Source organism: Carcharhinus amblyrhynchos, chromosome 34 (assembly GCF_965287045.1).
Source record: "Carcharhinus amblyrhynchos chromosome 34, sCarAmb.v2.hapA, whole genome shotgun sequence".
NCBI lineage: Eukaryota > Metazoa > Chordata > Chondrichthyes > Carcharhiniformes > Carcharhinidae > Carcharhinus > Carcharhinus amblyrhynchos.
The window spans coordinates 4,590,718-4,607,682 of NC_137357.1; the positions used below are offsets into that span (position 1 = coordinate 4,590,718).

The 16,965-nt window shown below is 49.1% G+C and overlaps 1 protein-coding gene across 2 annotated transcripts in view; it reads right to left on the reverse strand.

Annotated features, from left to right (window-relative positions):
• Positions 1-16,483, reverse strand: part of LOC145361412 (rab11 family-interacting protein 1-like) — a 41,798-nt gene extending 25,315 nt beyond the window's left edge. The window contains exons 1-2 of one of the 2 annotated variants that reach the window (XM_080217143.1): positions 16,405-16,483; positions 1,403-1,787 (exon numbers count right to left, since the gene is read on the reverse strand). In XM_080217143.1, coding sequence (XP_080073269.1) covers positions 1,403-1,752 — 350 coding nt within the window. In that variant the 5' untranslated portion in view covers positions 1,753-1,787; positions 16,405-16,483. Of the gene's footprint in view, positions 1-1,402; positions 1,788-5,165; positions 5,246-16,404 lie in introns of those variants that run through there. The other variant, XM_080217142.1, reaches the window with a different exon arrangement.
• Positions 16,484-16,965: the final 482 nt, after the last annotated feature.

Below are 16,965 nucleotides of genomic sequence, written 5' to 3' on the forward strand. Positions count from 1 at the left end.
ATCAGATTGCACAGCATAGCTGGGATTATTGAACTCTTGTCTGTACAAGGTCGACATTGGCCTCCCATGTCGAAACAAGAAACTAGTGCTGGCCAATTGAAAAACCTTTGACTTAACTTGGATCAGGACGGCACAGCGTGCACATCCTCCCCAGTTCTGCATGGGTTTCCTCTGCGTCTATCCTACAACTCAGGACAGCAGGGCACTCCCCAACATCAGACCACCTCGCCGAGAGATCAGTGCACAGAACTCACACAGTCCAACCTTCATTTCTTCTCGCCTGGCCCTGAGGGGCGTGGACTAATTTATGTTTTGGGATCTCTCATGCCCAGCAAGAACCCACAAGCAAATTCAAATGCCCACACGAGTCGGCAGCCATTTAAATGCAGGAACGAAGCTTCATGGGCACTCTCTCTGAATTGGGCCTCCACCTTCTCCCCCAGGCATTACTGAACCTTTCCCAAGGTTTGAAACATCCTCCTCCCCTCGCTGGATGAATCGCCCTCAGCAAGTAAGTAGGCCAGACTGAAAACAATGGTCGGGCAACTTAAAGCTTAATGCTTTCTTGTTTTGAAAAAAAGTTTTGTTTGTGTCACACGTAGGCTTACACAACACTGCAATGAAGCTACTGTGAAAATCCCCTCGTCGCCACACAGCAACACCTCAGTGTTCGGGTACACTGAGGAAGAATTTAGCATCTCACCAGCACGTCTGTGGAAGGAAACCAGAGCACCCGGAGGAAACCCACGCAGACACAGGGAGAATGTGCAGACTCCACACAGACAGTGACCCATCCCTCACGCTGTGAGGCAGCAGTGCTAACTATTGTGATGCTACCACATCTGGCCTGAATCGCTTGTGGGACAGGTCAGAGGAGTACGTCATATCCTCTCCCCTGACCCGAACCACTTGTGGGACAGATCAGAGGAGCACAACACCTCACTGGCACAGCTACCTCGCTAAATATATTTAAGACACGGGTAGATAGGTTTTTGACAGACAAGGGAATTAAGGGTGATGGGGAGAAAGCAGCAAAGTGGAACTGAGCCACTTCAGATCAGCCATGATCTTATTGAATGGCGGGGCAGGCTCGAATGGCTGGATGGCCTACTCCTGCTCCAACTTCTTATGTTCCTGCCCTCCTTGGGCACAGAAAAGCCTCAAAGAAATCCCACTCTCAAACTAGGCCCTCGGTTGGCACGGGACACATGCTTTACTTCCTGCTGGCTCCAAGGCCATTCGCTTCAGGGATAGTATCAATCCAGCAAGACATACGGAAAAGTATCTTTTTCCTCTTTGCGAAACAATGAAAATTACAGCAGGGACGGGGGAATTAAAACAAAGGCAGTTGGATGTACGTCTTTTGCCACGTAGGAGGTAGCGGAGGAATTAAGTGACTTACCCCACCTTGTTCCTGGTCTTACTCTCGTACAGCTCATTCAAGTTGACTGCCACCTGCCCCAGGAACTTGTCCAGCCCCACCAGGGCACGGTGCATGACCATGAGGTAGAGGGTGCACTTCTCCTGATTGGCCGACTGCAGCGCTGGTAACTCGAACTCGGCCTCCTCCCGCCACAGCGGCGTGACGCTCTTCTCCGCCACCGAGCTCGAGAACTTCTCCTTGCCCAGCTGCATGATGGCGTAGGCATCGTTGGTGCCATCCTTGCCCTTGCTTCGCAGGCCCCTGGCTCGGATCACCACCACTTTGACGTGGGTCGGGTACCACTTCTGGCTCTGTGCCAACAAGGACATGTTGGCTCCCTCAGAGCTAAAAAATAAATAAATCGCTGAAAGGCAACAAATAAAAAATTCAGAATCACGCGAAGGTCCAAAGGAAGGTTCTTTTTCAGCTCCCCAAGAAGCCATTTTAAAATTGCGAGCTACGAAACAAAATTATTCCCAAAAGAGTCACATTTTAGAACCACATTGGACCCAAAAACATTCAGAATTTTATTTAAGGCAAACAATGGGTGGCAGTGCAGCCCCACAGTGCCAGGGACCCAGGTTCAATCCCCGGCTTGGGTCACTGTCTGTGTGGAGTTTGCACATTCTCCCCGTGTCTGCGTGGGGTTCCTCCGGGTGCTCCGGTTTCCTCCCACAGTCCGAAAGACGTGCTGGTTAGGTGCTAAATTCTCCCTCAGTGTAACCCGAACAGGCGCCAGAGTGTGGCGACTAGGGGATTTTCACAGTAACGTCATTGCAGTGTTAATGTAAGCTGACTTGGGACACTAATAAATAAACTTTAGAAAAAAGTTTCAGAATTATTTGAGACAAAGGAAATTTAGAATTGAATCACAATAAAGAAAATTAGAATTAAAATGTTCAAAATTGAATTGAGACGCAAGACATTTAGAACAAAGAGAATTATAGCACCAAATAGGCCCTTCGGCCCTCCAAGCCTGCACCAACCATGCTGCCCAACTTGGAATATAGTGTTCAATTCTGGTCGCCACACTACCAGGAGAATTTGAAGGCTTTGGAGAGGGTACAGAAAAGATTTACCAGGATGCTGCCTGGTTTGGAGGGCAGTAGCTATGAGAGATTGGAGAAACTTGGTTTGTTCTCACTGGAGTGACACAGGTTGAGGGGCGACCTGATAGAAGTTTACAAGATTATGAGGAGCATGGACAGGGTGGATAATCAGAAGCTTTTTCCCCAGAGTGGAAGAGTCATTTACTAGGGGGCACAGGTTTACGGTGCGTGGGCCAAGATTTAAAGAGACGTACGAGGCAAGTTTTGTTTACGTTTTTAGAATTAGAAATTTTAAAATCACACAATTAAAAAGACTGACCAAAGGAATTAGGATTAAGGTTGAAGACAAGAAATATTTTTGAAATTAAGATTTAAAAAAAAATAAAAAGGCCAAAGAAATCAGAACTAAAGCTCGAGACGAGATATGTCTTTACAATCTAAGGTTTTAAAAATTACAATAAAAATTAGAAGATTTGAGACAAGAAGTTCTTTTGGAATTAAGATTTTTTTTAAAAATTAAAATTTAAAAATTAGAATCAAGTTTGAATTAAGGTTTTTAAAAACTCCAATTGAAAGACTGAAGAAACCAGAATGAGTTTGAGACCAAAAAAATTTAGAATCCAAATTAACAGTCATCGAGCCAAAAAAAGCATTTAAAGAGTTAAACAGAAAAGAGATTACGAATTGAGAAGTAACAACCAAAGAGAGAAAAATTAGCTGGGACACCTTTCGGATGAGTTGGGGGGGGGGGGGTGCGGTGGCAAGGCAAACAGGCACCATTCGGATGAGTTGGCAGGGGGCAAACACACACCTTTCGGATGAGTCGGGGGACAAATACACACCTTTCGCATCAGCTGGGGGAAGGGTAAACAGACACCTTTCAGAACAGTTGGGGGGTAAACAGACACCTTTCAGAACAGTTGGGGGGTAAACAGGCACCTTTCAGATCAGTTGGGGGGGGCAAACAGGCACCTTTCAGATCAGTTGGGGGGGGCAAACAGACACCTTTCAGATCAGTTGGGGGGTAAACAGACACCTTTCAGAACAGTTGGGGGGTAAACAGACACCTTTCAGAACAGTTGGGGGGTAAACAGACACCTTTCGGATCAGTTGGGGGGGGCAAACAGGCACCTTTCAGATCAGTTGGGGGGGGGCAAACAGACACCTTTCAGATCAGTTGGGGGGGGGCAAACAGACACCTTTAAGATCAGTTGGGGGGGGCAAACAGACACCTTTCAGATCAGTTGGGGGGGGGCAAACAGACACCTTTCAGATCAGTTGGGGGGGGGCAAACAGACACCTTTCAGATCAGTTGGGGGGGGGGCAAACAGACACCTTTCAGATCAGTTGGGGGGGGCAAACAGACACCTTTCAGATCAGTTGGGGGGGGGGCAAACAGACACCTTTCAGATCAGTTGGGGGGGGGCAAACAGACACCTTTCAGATCAGTTGGGGGGGGGCAAACAGACACCTTTCAGATCAGTTGGGGGGGGGCAAACAGACACCTTTCAGATCAGTTGGGGGGGGGGCAAACAGACACCTTTCAGATCAGTTGGGGGGGCAAACAGACACCTTTCAGATCAGTTGGGGGGGGGCAAACAGACACCTTTCAGATCAGTTGGGGGGGGGCAAACAGACACCTTTCAGATCAGTTGGGGGGGGGCAAACAGACACCTTTCAGATCAGTTGGGGGGGGGCAAACAGACACCTTTCAGATCAGTTGGGGGGGGGCAAACAGACACCTTTCAGATCAGTTGGGGGGGGGCAAACAGACACCTTTCAGATCAGTTGGGGGGGGGGCAAACAGACACCTTTCAGATCAGTTGGGGGGGGGCAAACAGACACCTTTCAGATCAGTTGGGGGGGGGCAAACAGACACCTTTCAGATCAGTTGGGGGGGGGGCAAACAGACACCTTTCAGATCAGTTGGGGGGGGGGCAAACAGACACCTTTCAGATCAGTTGGGGGGGGCAAACAGACACCTTTCAGATCAGTTGGGGGGGGCAAACAGACACCTTTCAGATCAGTTGGGGGGGGGCAAACAGACACCTTTCAGATCAGTTGGGGGGGGGCAAACAGACACCTTTCAGATCAGTTGGGGGAGGCAAACAGACACCTTTCAGATCAGTTGGGGGGGGCAAACAGACACCTTTCAGATCAGTTGGGGGGGGGCAAACAGACACCTTTCAGATCAGTTGGGGGGGGGCAAACAGACACCTTTCAGATCAGTTGGGGGGGGGGCAAACAGACACCTTTCAGATCAGTTGGGGGAGGCAAACAGACACCTTTCAGATCAGTTGGGGGGGGGCAAACAGACACCTTTCAGATCAGTTGGGGGGGGGCAAACAGACACCTTTCAGATCAGTTGGGGGGGGGCAAACAGTCACTTTTCGGATGAGTTGGAAGTCAAAAAGACAAGTTTAGAATGAGGATAACAGAAGAAAGACCCCCCCAACTTCTCCCTACCCAGAAATGTGGAATTATTTGAGAGGAGCAGAGAAAAAGGCACATTTGAAGAAGCTTGCGCAAGCAAGGTGCGATTTGTTTTCAGGGAAGAGCAGAGCCCAGAATGAGAAGTCAAAGTCAGCGCAGTCGGAGCCCAGTTTTAAGTTGGGAGGTGGTGGGTCTCGAACCTCCCTCTCCCGCTAGTGCCTGAGAGCGGGGCGCCCACACCTCACCTGTGCTGCGCTTACCTGGCCGGCCGGAGCCGCTGCTCTGTCGCTGCTGCTCCCGTACTCGCTCCTTCCCTTTGGCTGCATTGACTCAACAGAGCCCGACGGCCCCTCCTCCCCTCCAACCCTACTGGCCCTCCCGCCTGCCCATCAAACCCTCCTCTGCCCTCCCATTGGCCTTCCGTGCCCGCCCGCCCCCCCCACCACGCCAATCAAGGCTAACCCCGCCCCCTAACCCCCACAACTCAGCTGGCCCCGCCCCCTAGCAACAAGGATGATGTCATGGGACAATGATCCCATTTTGGGGGGGGGGGAGGCGGGGCCCTCCAACAGCTGGGAGTCAAGTGACCTTATTTCTCTTTTATTTCTCTTTTAGTTCAACCCACCCCATTCACACAACTTAAAGTTGGTGTTTGGTGTCATTTATTAGCCCGTCAGACATAACTCCATCAACGGTGTGTAGGTTAGGTGGATTGGCTGCACTAAGTTGTCCCTTAGTGTCCAAAGATGTGTAGGTTAGGTGGATTGGCCATGCTAAATTGTCCCTTAGTGTCCAAAGATGTGTAGTTTAGGTGGATTGGCCATGCTAAATTGTCCCTTAGTGTACAAAGATGTGCGGGTTAGGTGGATTGGCCATGCTAAATTGTCCCTTAGTGTCCAAAGATGTGCAGGTTAGGTGGATTGGCCATGCTAAATTGTCCCTTAGTGTCCAAAGATGTGCAGGTTAGGTGGATTGGCCATGCTAAATTGTCCCTTAGTGTCCAAAGATATGTGGATTAGGTGGATTGGCCATGCTAAATTGTCCCTGAGTGTCACAAGATGCATAGGTTAGTGGGATTGGCTATGCCAAATTACCCTTAAGTGTCCCAATTTGTGTACATTAGGTGGATTGGCCATGCTAAATTGCCCCTTCGTGTCCAAAGGTGTGTGGGTCAGGTAGATTGGCCATATTAAATTGCCCCTTAGTGTCCAAAGATGTGTTGGTTAGATGGATTGGCCATGCTAAATTGTCGTTTAATGTTACAAGATGCATAGATTAGTGGGATCAGCGATGCTACATTATCCTTTAGTATCCCAATATGTGTACATGAGGTGAATTGGCCATGCTAAATTGCCTTTTCATGTCCAGAGGTGTGTAGATTCGGTCAATTGGCCATGCTAAATTGCCCCTCAGTGTCCAAACCCTCTTAGTGTCACAGGGACTAGCAGGGTAAATATGTGGCATTATCAGGAGAGGGTCCTGTGGGATTGTTTTCCTTGCCAACTTGATGGGCCGAATGGCCTCTTCTGCACTGCAGGGATTCTATGACCACCTCCGTAGACCCCATCGAGGACAGGTGCTCTCCCCTGAGCCGCCTCCGAATGTCCAACAACCCGCTGACATGTTCCGTCACCTTTCCCCGAGGCTTCGCTTCCCTGCACGCAACGGAAGGCGCCTTCAGCCACACCTGAGCCCTGCGCGCCACCCCCCCACCCCTGTCCCGCTTCACGTGCAAGAGTCACAGGCTGGTGGCACAGAGGGGCTCACCTAGCTCTGCCATTCCCCATCGCTCGCATGGAAACAAATGCAAGGAAGGCTCACCGCGCGAAAGAAGCTGGCATTGGCCTCCTCATGGAAGGAAGGGTGGACTTGCGTTGAAAGCAGTGGCCAATTGCTTGCGTGCCAGGATTACTTGATGAGGAGAGGTCGAGCAGGTAAGATCCACACCCCTCAGGAGTTTAGAAGGATGAGAAGTGATCTTACTGTGACGTATAATACCACAGGTAGTGGGGGGGGTGGTGCTGTTTGACAGGATGGATGTTAAGAGGGTGTTTACCCCTCGTGATCGAGGGGGGTGTTTTGGTTTCAGAATAAAAAGAGTCTCCCATCAAAGACAGAGTTGGGAGGGCTTTCTTCTCTCAGAAGGTAGTGAGGCTGGGAAATTCTCTCCCCAGAAAGCAGAGGGGGTTGTGTGGATTATTGAATATATTCGAGCACAAGTTAGACTGATTTTCCATCGACCAAGGTTTAAAGTTTTATTTATTAGTGTCACAAGTCGGCTTACATTAACACTGCGAAGAAGTTACTGTGAAAATCCCCCAATCGCCACACTCCAGAGAGAGAATTTAGCACCAACCAGCACGTCTTTCTCACTGTGGGAGGAAACTCGAGCACCCAGAGGAAACCCACGCAGACACGGGGAGAACGTGCAGACTCCACACGGACAGTGACCCGAGCCAGGAATCGAACCTGGGTCCCTGGTGCTGTGAAGCAGCCGTGCTAACCCACTGTGCTGCCAAGTCAACTCGTGTGATTGTCCCTTTAAGAGCAAAAACAGGTCACGTGACCCTTACTCTGCCTCGTTTCCCTTAAAGGGACAATCACTACCACATCGATGTGATGATGGTATGCTTGAAGGACAACACAGAATGGTCCACGTCCTTCTGACAGCGTGGTGACCAGAACTGCACGCAATACTCCAAATGCGGCCTAACCAAGGTATTAAATCTAGGGCTGATCTGGCCTCTCTGGCGAAGGTGAAATCTTCATGCAATAATTTGAGAAAGAAGGAAGGGAGTTAACTCCAAGCTGATGTTCATCACTCGATCAGAATCACAAAACAAAACCAAAGATTGTCTCAGCTTGCTATGCTCAAAATGGCTGCCGCAGTCACGACTTTGCAATGGTGACCGCATTTGTAAAGCTCCTTCACCGGCTGGAAGGCACCTTGAGATGCCTGGCAGGTCGTGAAAAGTGCTACGCAGATGCCAGGCTCCCTTCCTTCCCTTTCCGTTTAACCCCACCACAACACAGAGCCCTGTATCACCACTGAACTTCCGACGGCGTGGTCACGCTCCAGCCAAAGGAATCCCGTTGGCAGTGCGACAGTTTGTTTGATGACGTACCGAGGATAAATGTTAATATGTTGTTAGACTTCCAAGCAATACCAACTAAAGCAGGATGGTTTACAATCAAAATTCGGCATGTCCGCTAAGAGTCTCACCAACTTTTACAGATGCAACACAGAAAGCATCCTTTCCAAATCATAGAAACCCTACAGTGCAGAAAGAGGCCATTTGGCCCATCGAGTCTGCACCGACCACAATCCCACCCAGGCCGTACTCTAACATCCCTACATATTTTACCCACTAATCCCTCTAACCTACGCATCTCAGGACACTAAGGGGCAATTTTACCATGGTCAAGCAACCTAACGCTCACATCTTTGGACTGTGGGAGGAAACCGGAGCACCCAGAGGAAACCCATGTAGACACGAGGAGAATGTGCAAACTCCACGCAGACAGTGACCCAAGCCAGGAATCGAACCCAGGTCCCTGGAGCTGTGAAGCAGCAGTGCTAACCACTGTGCTGCTGTGCCACCCATGATGTATCACTGCTTGGTATGGCTCCTGCTCTGAACAAGACTGCAGTTAACTACAAAGAGGTGTGAATGTAGCCCAGTCCCATCATGCAAACCAGGCTCCCATCCATTGACTCTGTCTGCACTTCTCGCTACCTCGGGAAAAGCAGCCAGCACAATCAGGGACCCCATACACACCCTGAACATTCCCTCTTCCACCTTCCTCCATGGAAAAAGAGATACAAAATTCTGAGGACACGTACCAACTGAGTCAAGAATAGCTTCTTCCATGCTGCCATCAGACTTTTGAATGGACTCACCACATATTAAATTGATCTTTCTCTACACCCATAACACTTTTTTCTTCACCCTCTCCTTTTCTTCTCCTTTATGCACTCTATGAATGGTATGTTTTGTCTGTACAGCATGCAGGGATCTGTGCTAAGACCCGAACTGTTCACATTATATATGAATGATTTGGAAGGGGGAACTGAATGTATTATCTCCAGATTTGCAGATGATAGAAAGTTGGGTGGGAGGGTGAGCTGTGAGGAGGATGCAGAGATGTTTCAGCGTGATTTGGATAAGCTGTGTGTGTGGACATCTGCATGGCAGATGCAATGTAGTGTGGATAAATGTGAGGTGATCCACTTTGGTAGCAATAACAGGAAGGCAGATTATTACTTGAATGGGTGTAAGTTGAGAGAGGCGGATACTCAACGAGACCTTGATGTCCTCGTGCATCAGTTGCTGAAAGTAAGCGCGCAGGTACAGCAGGCAGTAAAGAAGGCAAATGGTATGTTGGCCTTCATAGCGAGAGGATTTGAGTATAGGGATAAGGATGTTTTACTGCAATTGTACAGGGCGTTGGTGAGGCCACACCTGGAGTGTTGTGTGCAGTTTTGGTCTCCTTATCTGAGGAAGGATGTCCTTGCTATAGAGGGAGTACAGCGAAGGTTTACCAGGCTGATTCCTGGGATGGCAGGTCTGTCATATGAGGAGAGACTAAGTCGGCTAGGATTATATTCACTGGAGTTTAGAAGAGTGAGAGGGGATCTCATAGAAACTTATAAAATTCTAACAGGGTTAGACAGGGTAGATTCAGAAAGAATGTTCCCAATGGTGGGGGGAGTCCAGAACTAGGGGGTCATAGTTTGAGGATAAGGGGTAAATCTTTTAGGACTGAGGTGAGGGGAAATTTCTTCACCCAGAGGGTGGTGAATGTGTGGAATTCACTCCCACAGAAAGTAGTTGAGGCCAAAACATTGTGTGATTTCAAGAAGAAATTAGATTTCGTTCTTGGGGTTGAAGGGATCAGGGGATGTGGAGGGAAGGCAGGGGGTGGGGGGATCAGGATATTGAATTTGATGATCAGCCATGATCGGAATGAACAGCGGGATCGGGCTGGAAGGGCCGAATGGCCTCCTCCTGCTTCTGGTTTCTATGTAAAGGCTGCCTGAGGCCCGCGCTCAGAGAATGTCTGATTCTAATTAATCAGTTTGCCTGTGACTTTAGAAAGAAGGAAACTATTTTATTGTTGAGAGAGGTTCTGAGTGAGCTGGGGGTGGAAAGGAGAGGGGGCGGGGGGAGGGGAGTGGCGGGGGGGGAGGTGCTGACAAAGTGGAACCGTGCAGTGAGCGAGCTTGTCTCTGTGCTCAGTTATCCACACTTGCCCTGGAAACGGGTCACGTTGGCCAGTGGTGACTCGGTGAACATTCCTTGTAGACTTGGAGAACGACCGCAACAAGTTTAAAACCCTCCCCGACGATTCAGACAGCAGAGAGCCCAGACTGCAAGCATTTTTCTCCAACCCGTCAACTTAATCCCTCTCGGTACCCTGCAGGAATGCAGGAACGAACCCCCCCCCTCCCACCCCGACCTCCCCCGGTGTTGGAATGATAACAAACTGCCTCCCGCGGCCTGGAATCTAAATCCCTGGCATGCCTGCGGGAGACAGGACAATGGGTTGGCTTTGTGCACTGACACTCTCAATTACGTCTTGCTGACTCACTCGGCCCCCTGTTTATCAAGAGTGGCTAAGCTCTGGCGAGCCTCACGGGTTATGTTTGAAGTTGAGTGCGTTAGCTGTTCCAGAGCAGGACAGCCACTTAACCTGGCCCCGTGTATAAGCCAGCTTCATACAATCCTCACAGCGCAGAAAGAGGCCATCGAGTCTGCACCGACCCCAGTCCCACCCAGAACCTATCCCCCGCAATCCCACGTATTTTCCCTGCTCATACCCCTGACACTAAGGGGCAACTTAGCAGAGTCAATCCACCAAACCTACACATCTTTGGACACTAAGGGGCAATTTAGCATGGCCAATCGACCTAACCTGCACATCTTTGGACACTAAGGGACAATTTAGCATGGCCAATCCACCAAACCTACACATCTTTGGACACTAAGGGACAATTTAGCCTGGCCAATCCACCTAACCTGCACATCGTTGGACACTAAGGGGCAACTTAGCATGGCCAATCCACCAAACCTACACATCTTTGGACACTAAGGGACAATTTAGCCTGGCCAATCCACCTAACCTACACATCTTTGAACACTAAGGGGCAATTTTGCATGGCCAATCCATCTAACCTGAACATTTTTGGACACTACTGGACAGTTTAGTCACAAGGGTGCAATGTACTGAACAGGCCCCATTCACATTGAATCCGTTGAAAAGAGACCTCCATTTTTTTTTCCAAAGTATACTTCATTCATCAATTTTATCAAAGTACATGGGACAACAGTTCAAATTGAATACTACGGGAAGTTTACTTTCCTCAGCACATCATTTCCAATTCTGAGATACCTCAACACTCTTGTGATGTACACAGACTCTGGCATACAGTCAACAGGGATTCTCTTTATTCTTTTCTTGAATCCATTCGTGGGACGTGGGTATTGCTGGCTGGGCCCAGCATTTATTGCCCATCCCTAGTTGCCCTTGGAGGGCGGTTGAGAGTCAACCACATTGCTGGGGCTCTGAAGTCACACAGAGTCATAGAGGTTTACAGCACGGAAACAGGCCCTTTGGCCCAACTTGTCCATGCTGCCCTTTTTTTTAAAACCCCTAAGCTAATCCCAATTGCCCGCTTTTGGCCCATATCCCTCCATACCCATCCTACCCATGTAACTGCCTAAATGCTTCTTAAAAGACAAAATTGTACCCACCTCTACTACTATCTCTGGCAGCTTGTTCCAGACACTCACCACCCTCTGTGTGAAAAAATTGCCCCTCTGGACACTCTTGTATCTCCCTTCTCAACTTAAACTCATGCCCTCTAGTTTTAGACTCCCCTACCTTTGGGAAAAATTGTGGGCCAGACCAGCTAAGGACAGCAGATGTCATTCCCTAAAGGAACCAGATGGATTTTTCCATCAACAATGGTTTCACAGTCATCAGTGGATTCTTAATTCCAGATATTTTTTATTGAATTCAAATTCCACCATCAGCCATGTCGGGATTTGAACCCAAGTCCCCAGAACATTAGCTGAGTTTGTGGATTAATAGTCTTACAATAATACCACTAGGCCATCACTTTCCCTACACATACCCTCCTGCACACAGTTACCATCCCCTCCAAGCACTGAAAGGCCTTGGACACAAACCTTTCACCATTAAGCCTTTGCAGCAGCTGGCCCAAGATTTAACGCAAGGTGGCACACTGGTTAGCACTGCTGCCTCGCAGCATCACAAACCCAGGTTCAATTCCAGCCAAGGGTCACTGTCTGTGAGGCGTTTGCATGTCTGCATGGGTTTCCTCCCACACTCCAAAGATGAGTAGGTTTGTTGGATTGGCCATGCTAAATTGCTCCTTAGTGTCCAAATGTGTGTAGGTTAGGTGGATTGGCCATGCTAAATTGCTCCTTAGTGTCCAAAGATGTGCAGGTTAGGTGGATTGGCCATGCTAAATTGCTCCTTAGTGTCCAAATGTGTGTAGGTTAGGTGGATTGGCCATGCTAAATTGCCCCTTAGCATCCAAAGATTTGCTGGTAAGATGGATGGCATTTAGAAGGATTGGGGGGGAGATCTTATTGAAATTTACAGAACACTGAAAGGCCTGGATAGAGTTCAGATGCTCCTTAGCATCCCAAGATGTGCAGATTTACCACGGCCAATCCACTTAAGCTACACATCATTGTACACCTGGAGGAAACCCACGCAGACACGGGGAGAACGTGTAAACTCCATACAGACTGCGACCCAAGGCTGGGATCGAGCCCAGGTCCCTGGCGCTATAAGGCAGCTGTGCTGACCACTGTGCCACTGTGCCGTCCTAGGTCAAGACATTTCTCCCCCTCTCTACCTCAAGCGGACTGGAAACATTAACTCTGTGTTTCTCCCTCCACAGACGCTGCCAGTCCAGCCGGGATTTGTTGTTCCAGCATTGTCTGTTTATTTACGTGAAGATACTCGAGCCTTTGCTGACTTATTGCTTGGTTTCGACTGTGATTTACAGACGGGAACTTCCTCACGTCTGATGTTACTGGAACTACTTGCTGTAAGTAGATCCCACTATGAATAATTGTGACAATATAGGCAATGGAAACGATAGTATTCATGACCCAGCCCAGATCATTATCACTTCCTCCTTCTCAACAGTGGCTGAGTCACCCTGGGAGGCTTCAAACCTGTTTCAGCTTGAAACCCGAGCACAGATAGAAATGTGCAGTCGGAGATCACACCCTTTGAGTGCCAGACTGCAAGTCAAAGAATCCCTGTGGTGTAGAAGGAGGCCATTCAGCCCATTGAGCCTGCACCGGCCACAATCCCACCCAGGCCCTATGTATTTACTCGAGCTAATCCCCCTGACACTAAGGGGCAATTTAGCATGGCCAATCCACCTAACCAGCACATCTTTGGACACTAAATGGCAATTTACTACGGCCAATCCACCTAACCAGCACATCTTTGGGCAATTTAGCATGGCCAATCCACCCTAACCTACAATTTTTGGACACTAAGGGGCAATTTAGCATGGCCAATCCACCCTAACCTACAATTTTTGGACACTAAGGGGCAATTTAGCATGGCCAATCAACCTGCTCAACCTCTCATTCTTCTAAACGCCAATGAATATAATCCTAACCGACTTACTCTCTCCTCATATGATAGACCTGCCATCCCAGGAATCAGCCTGGTAAACCTTCGCTGTACTCCCTCTATAGCAAGGACATCCTTCCTCAGATAAATTCAATTTCCATGAAAAAATTTTTAATTGTGGGCCATCCTGTTTGACTCCCAGTGGATGGAACTGTTAACTTGGTGACTATAGAGGAACACCCCCATAATTCTTTCAAGGGTTCATGTGATGGTTGCATTCAGAGGTGAGACGGTGGAGTAGTGGTCACGTTGCTGGATTAGTAATCCAGAGGCCCAGCCTAATGCTCTGTGGGACACGGGTTCAAATCTCACCATGGCAGATGGTGGAATTCAAATTCAATTCATAAAATCTGGAGGATAAACCTCTTAGAAGTGAGGTGAGGAGAAATGTCTTCACCCAGAGGATGGTGAATGTGTGGAATTCACTCCCATTGGAAACGTTGTGTGAGTTTAAGAAGTAAAATTAGATGTAGCTCTTGGGGCTAAAGGGATCAAAGGTTACTGAGTTGGACAATCAGCCATGGTCATAATGGATGGTGGAGCAGGCTCGAGGGGCCGAATGGCCTTCTCCTGCTCCGAGTGTCTATGTAAAAACCCATTCGACCAATTCAGAATATTGGGAGTAATTTTGGGCCCTGTGTCTAAGGAAGGATGTGCTGGCCTTGGAGAGGGTCCAGAGGATGGTCACAAGAATGACCCCGGGAATGAAAGGCTTGATGTGTGCAGAGCATTTGAAGACTTTGGGACTGTACTCGATGGCATTTAGAAGGATTGGGGGGGAGATCTCATTGAAATTTACAGAACACTGAAAGGCCTGGATAGAGTGGACGTGGGGAAGATGTTTCCAGTCGTGGGGGAGACTCAGATCCGAGGGGCGCAGAGTAAAGAACCGAGATTAGGAGGAATTTCTTTAGCCAGAGGGTTTGGTGAATCTGTGGAACTCGTTGCCACAGAAGGCTGTGGGGGCTGGGTCACTGAGTGTCTTTAAGACAGAGATAGATTCCCCTCCAGTTCGATTTTCAAGTTTGCTGATGACACCACCATCGTGGGTCAGATCTCAAACAACAATGACACAGAGCATAGGAATCTGGTGAACTGGTGCAGCAACAATAATCTCTCCCTCAACGTCAACAAATCAAAGGAGATTGTCATCGACTTCAGGAAGCGTAGTGCAGAACATGCCCCTGTCTACATCAATGGGAACAAAGTAGAAAGGGTCGAGAGCTTCAAGTTTTCGGTGTCCAGATCACCAACAACCTGTCCTGCTTCCCCCCATGCCGACACTATAGTTAAGAAAGCCCACCAATGCCTCTACTTTCTCAGAAGACTAAGGAAATTTGGCATGTCAGCTATGACTCTCAACAATTTTTACAGATGCACCATAGAAAGCATCTTTTCTGGTTGTATCACAGCTTGGTATGGGCTCCTGCTCTGCCCAAGACCACAAGAAATGACAAAAGGTTGTGAGTGTAGCCCAATCCATCATACAAACCAGCCTCCCATCCACTGACTCTGCCTACACTTCCTGCTGCTTTGGAAAAGCAGCCAGCAGAATCAAGGACCCCACACACCCCGGACATTCTCTCTTCCACCTTCTTCTGTTGGGAAAATGATACAGAAGTCTGAGGTCAGATACCAACCAGCTCGAGAACAGCTTCTTCCCTGCTGCTGTCAGACTTTTGAATGGACTTTCCTCGCATTAAGTTGATCTTTCTCTACGCCCTAGCTATGACTGTAACACTACATTCTGCCCTCACTCCTTTCCTTCTCTATAAACAGTATGCTTTGTCTGTGTAGTATGCAAGAATACTTTTCACTGTATACACTAGTACATGTGAGAATCATAAATGAAATCAAATTAAATCAGAGGAAAGGTTCTTGATTGGTAAGGAGAGAATTGGGTTGAGAAGCTTATCTGCCATAGACGAATTGTGGACCAGATTGGAGGCACGATCGGAGGTATCATCTTCTGAAACAAACGAGAAAGCAGACCTCCTCTGTCCCACCAGGGAAATGGGAGAGACCCCTTGACTCCCTTCCCAAGGAGAGCAGGGGAATGGGCCCCACTGCCCTGGCTAATATTTATCACTCGACTATCGTCATGGCAACCTCCAGCCATTGGCACGTTGCGCTAATGTGGGAGATGATTGGCTGCGGCCAGTGACATGACACATTGAAAATGATAGGTTTGTGATCGGGAGATCCAGCGCAGGAGTAGGCCCTTCGGCCCATCTCGTCCATGCCAACCGGGCTTCCTGAACTGAACTAGTCCCATTTGCCTGCATTTGGCCCCTATCCCTCTAAACCTTTCCCATCCGTGTACCCGTCCGAATACCTTTTAAATGTTGTCATTTAAATGGTGTTAACCATTTACCTCTTGGGGCTCGAGGCACAATTGGGGGGTGGGGGGGGGGAAGGATATTGAATTTGATGATCAGCCGTGATCAAAATGAATGGCGGAGCGGGCGTGAAGGGCCGAATGGCCTCCTCCTGCTTCTAGTTTCTATGTTAAAACACCCATGGGTGTCAGTGAGTCTGGGAGTGGCGCTGAGGACAGGTCAGGTCAGGGATGAATAGGGCTTTGACGGGGGTGCGGTGGGGTGGGGACGGGGAGGCTTCACAAACCTTTGCTTCCAACATGCCACTCTCCGGGGTAAGGTTCTGAAGCAACCCATGCTCGCAATCCCCTTCGTCCCAATCCCCCCCTCCCCCGCAATTTCCTACCCTTCAAACCCTTTGAACTTCTCAAGGCTGCTCTGAAATTCGGAGCCCTCCGCAAATCCCACGTTAACGGAAAAGGGATTTCCTCACCTTGCCTCTGGTGCTTCAGACCCTCCTGGTTCTCGAGCTCTCTGCCCACTGGAAGACGCTCCCGTCTTTTTGCTCTAACTCTGCGGGTCGCTCACAGTCTCCAACGCCTCCAGCAAATCTCTTCTTAGCCTTCTCTGCTCTGAATCACGCTGGGTGTTCTAATCCCTCTCGCATGACCTCAAATCCAGCGACAGTATTAAATTGGCTGGCTTGCCCTGACACCTCGCTATGCATGCAAGGAGCGAAAACCTGGCAAAGGTTTTCCTTAATACAGTGGCATCTGCCAATACGATTATCGGGATAAAGCTCCTGGGCCTAAAGGGGTGGCAGAGGGGTTAGCACTGGTGCCTCACAGTGCCAGGAACTTGGGTTCAATTCTGGCCTTGGGTCACTGCCTGTGCGGAGTTTGCGCATTCTCCCTGTGTCTGCGTGGGCTTCCTCCGGGGGCTCCGGTTTCCTCCCACAGTCCAAAGATGTGCGGGATAGGTGCACTGGCCATGCTACATTGCCCCTTCAGTATCATGGGGCGCGTAGCTTAGAGGGATTAGCAGGGCAAATGCA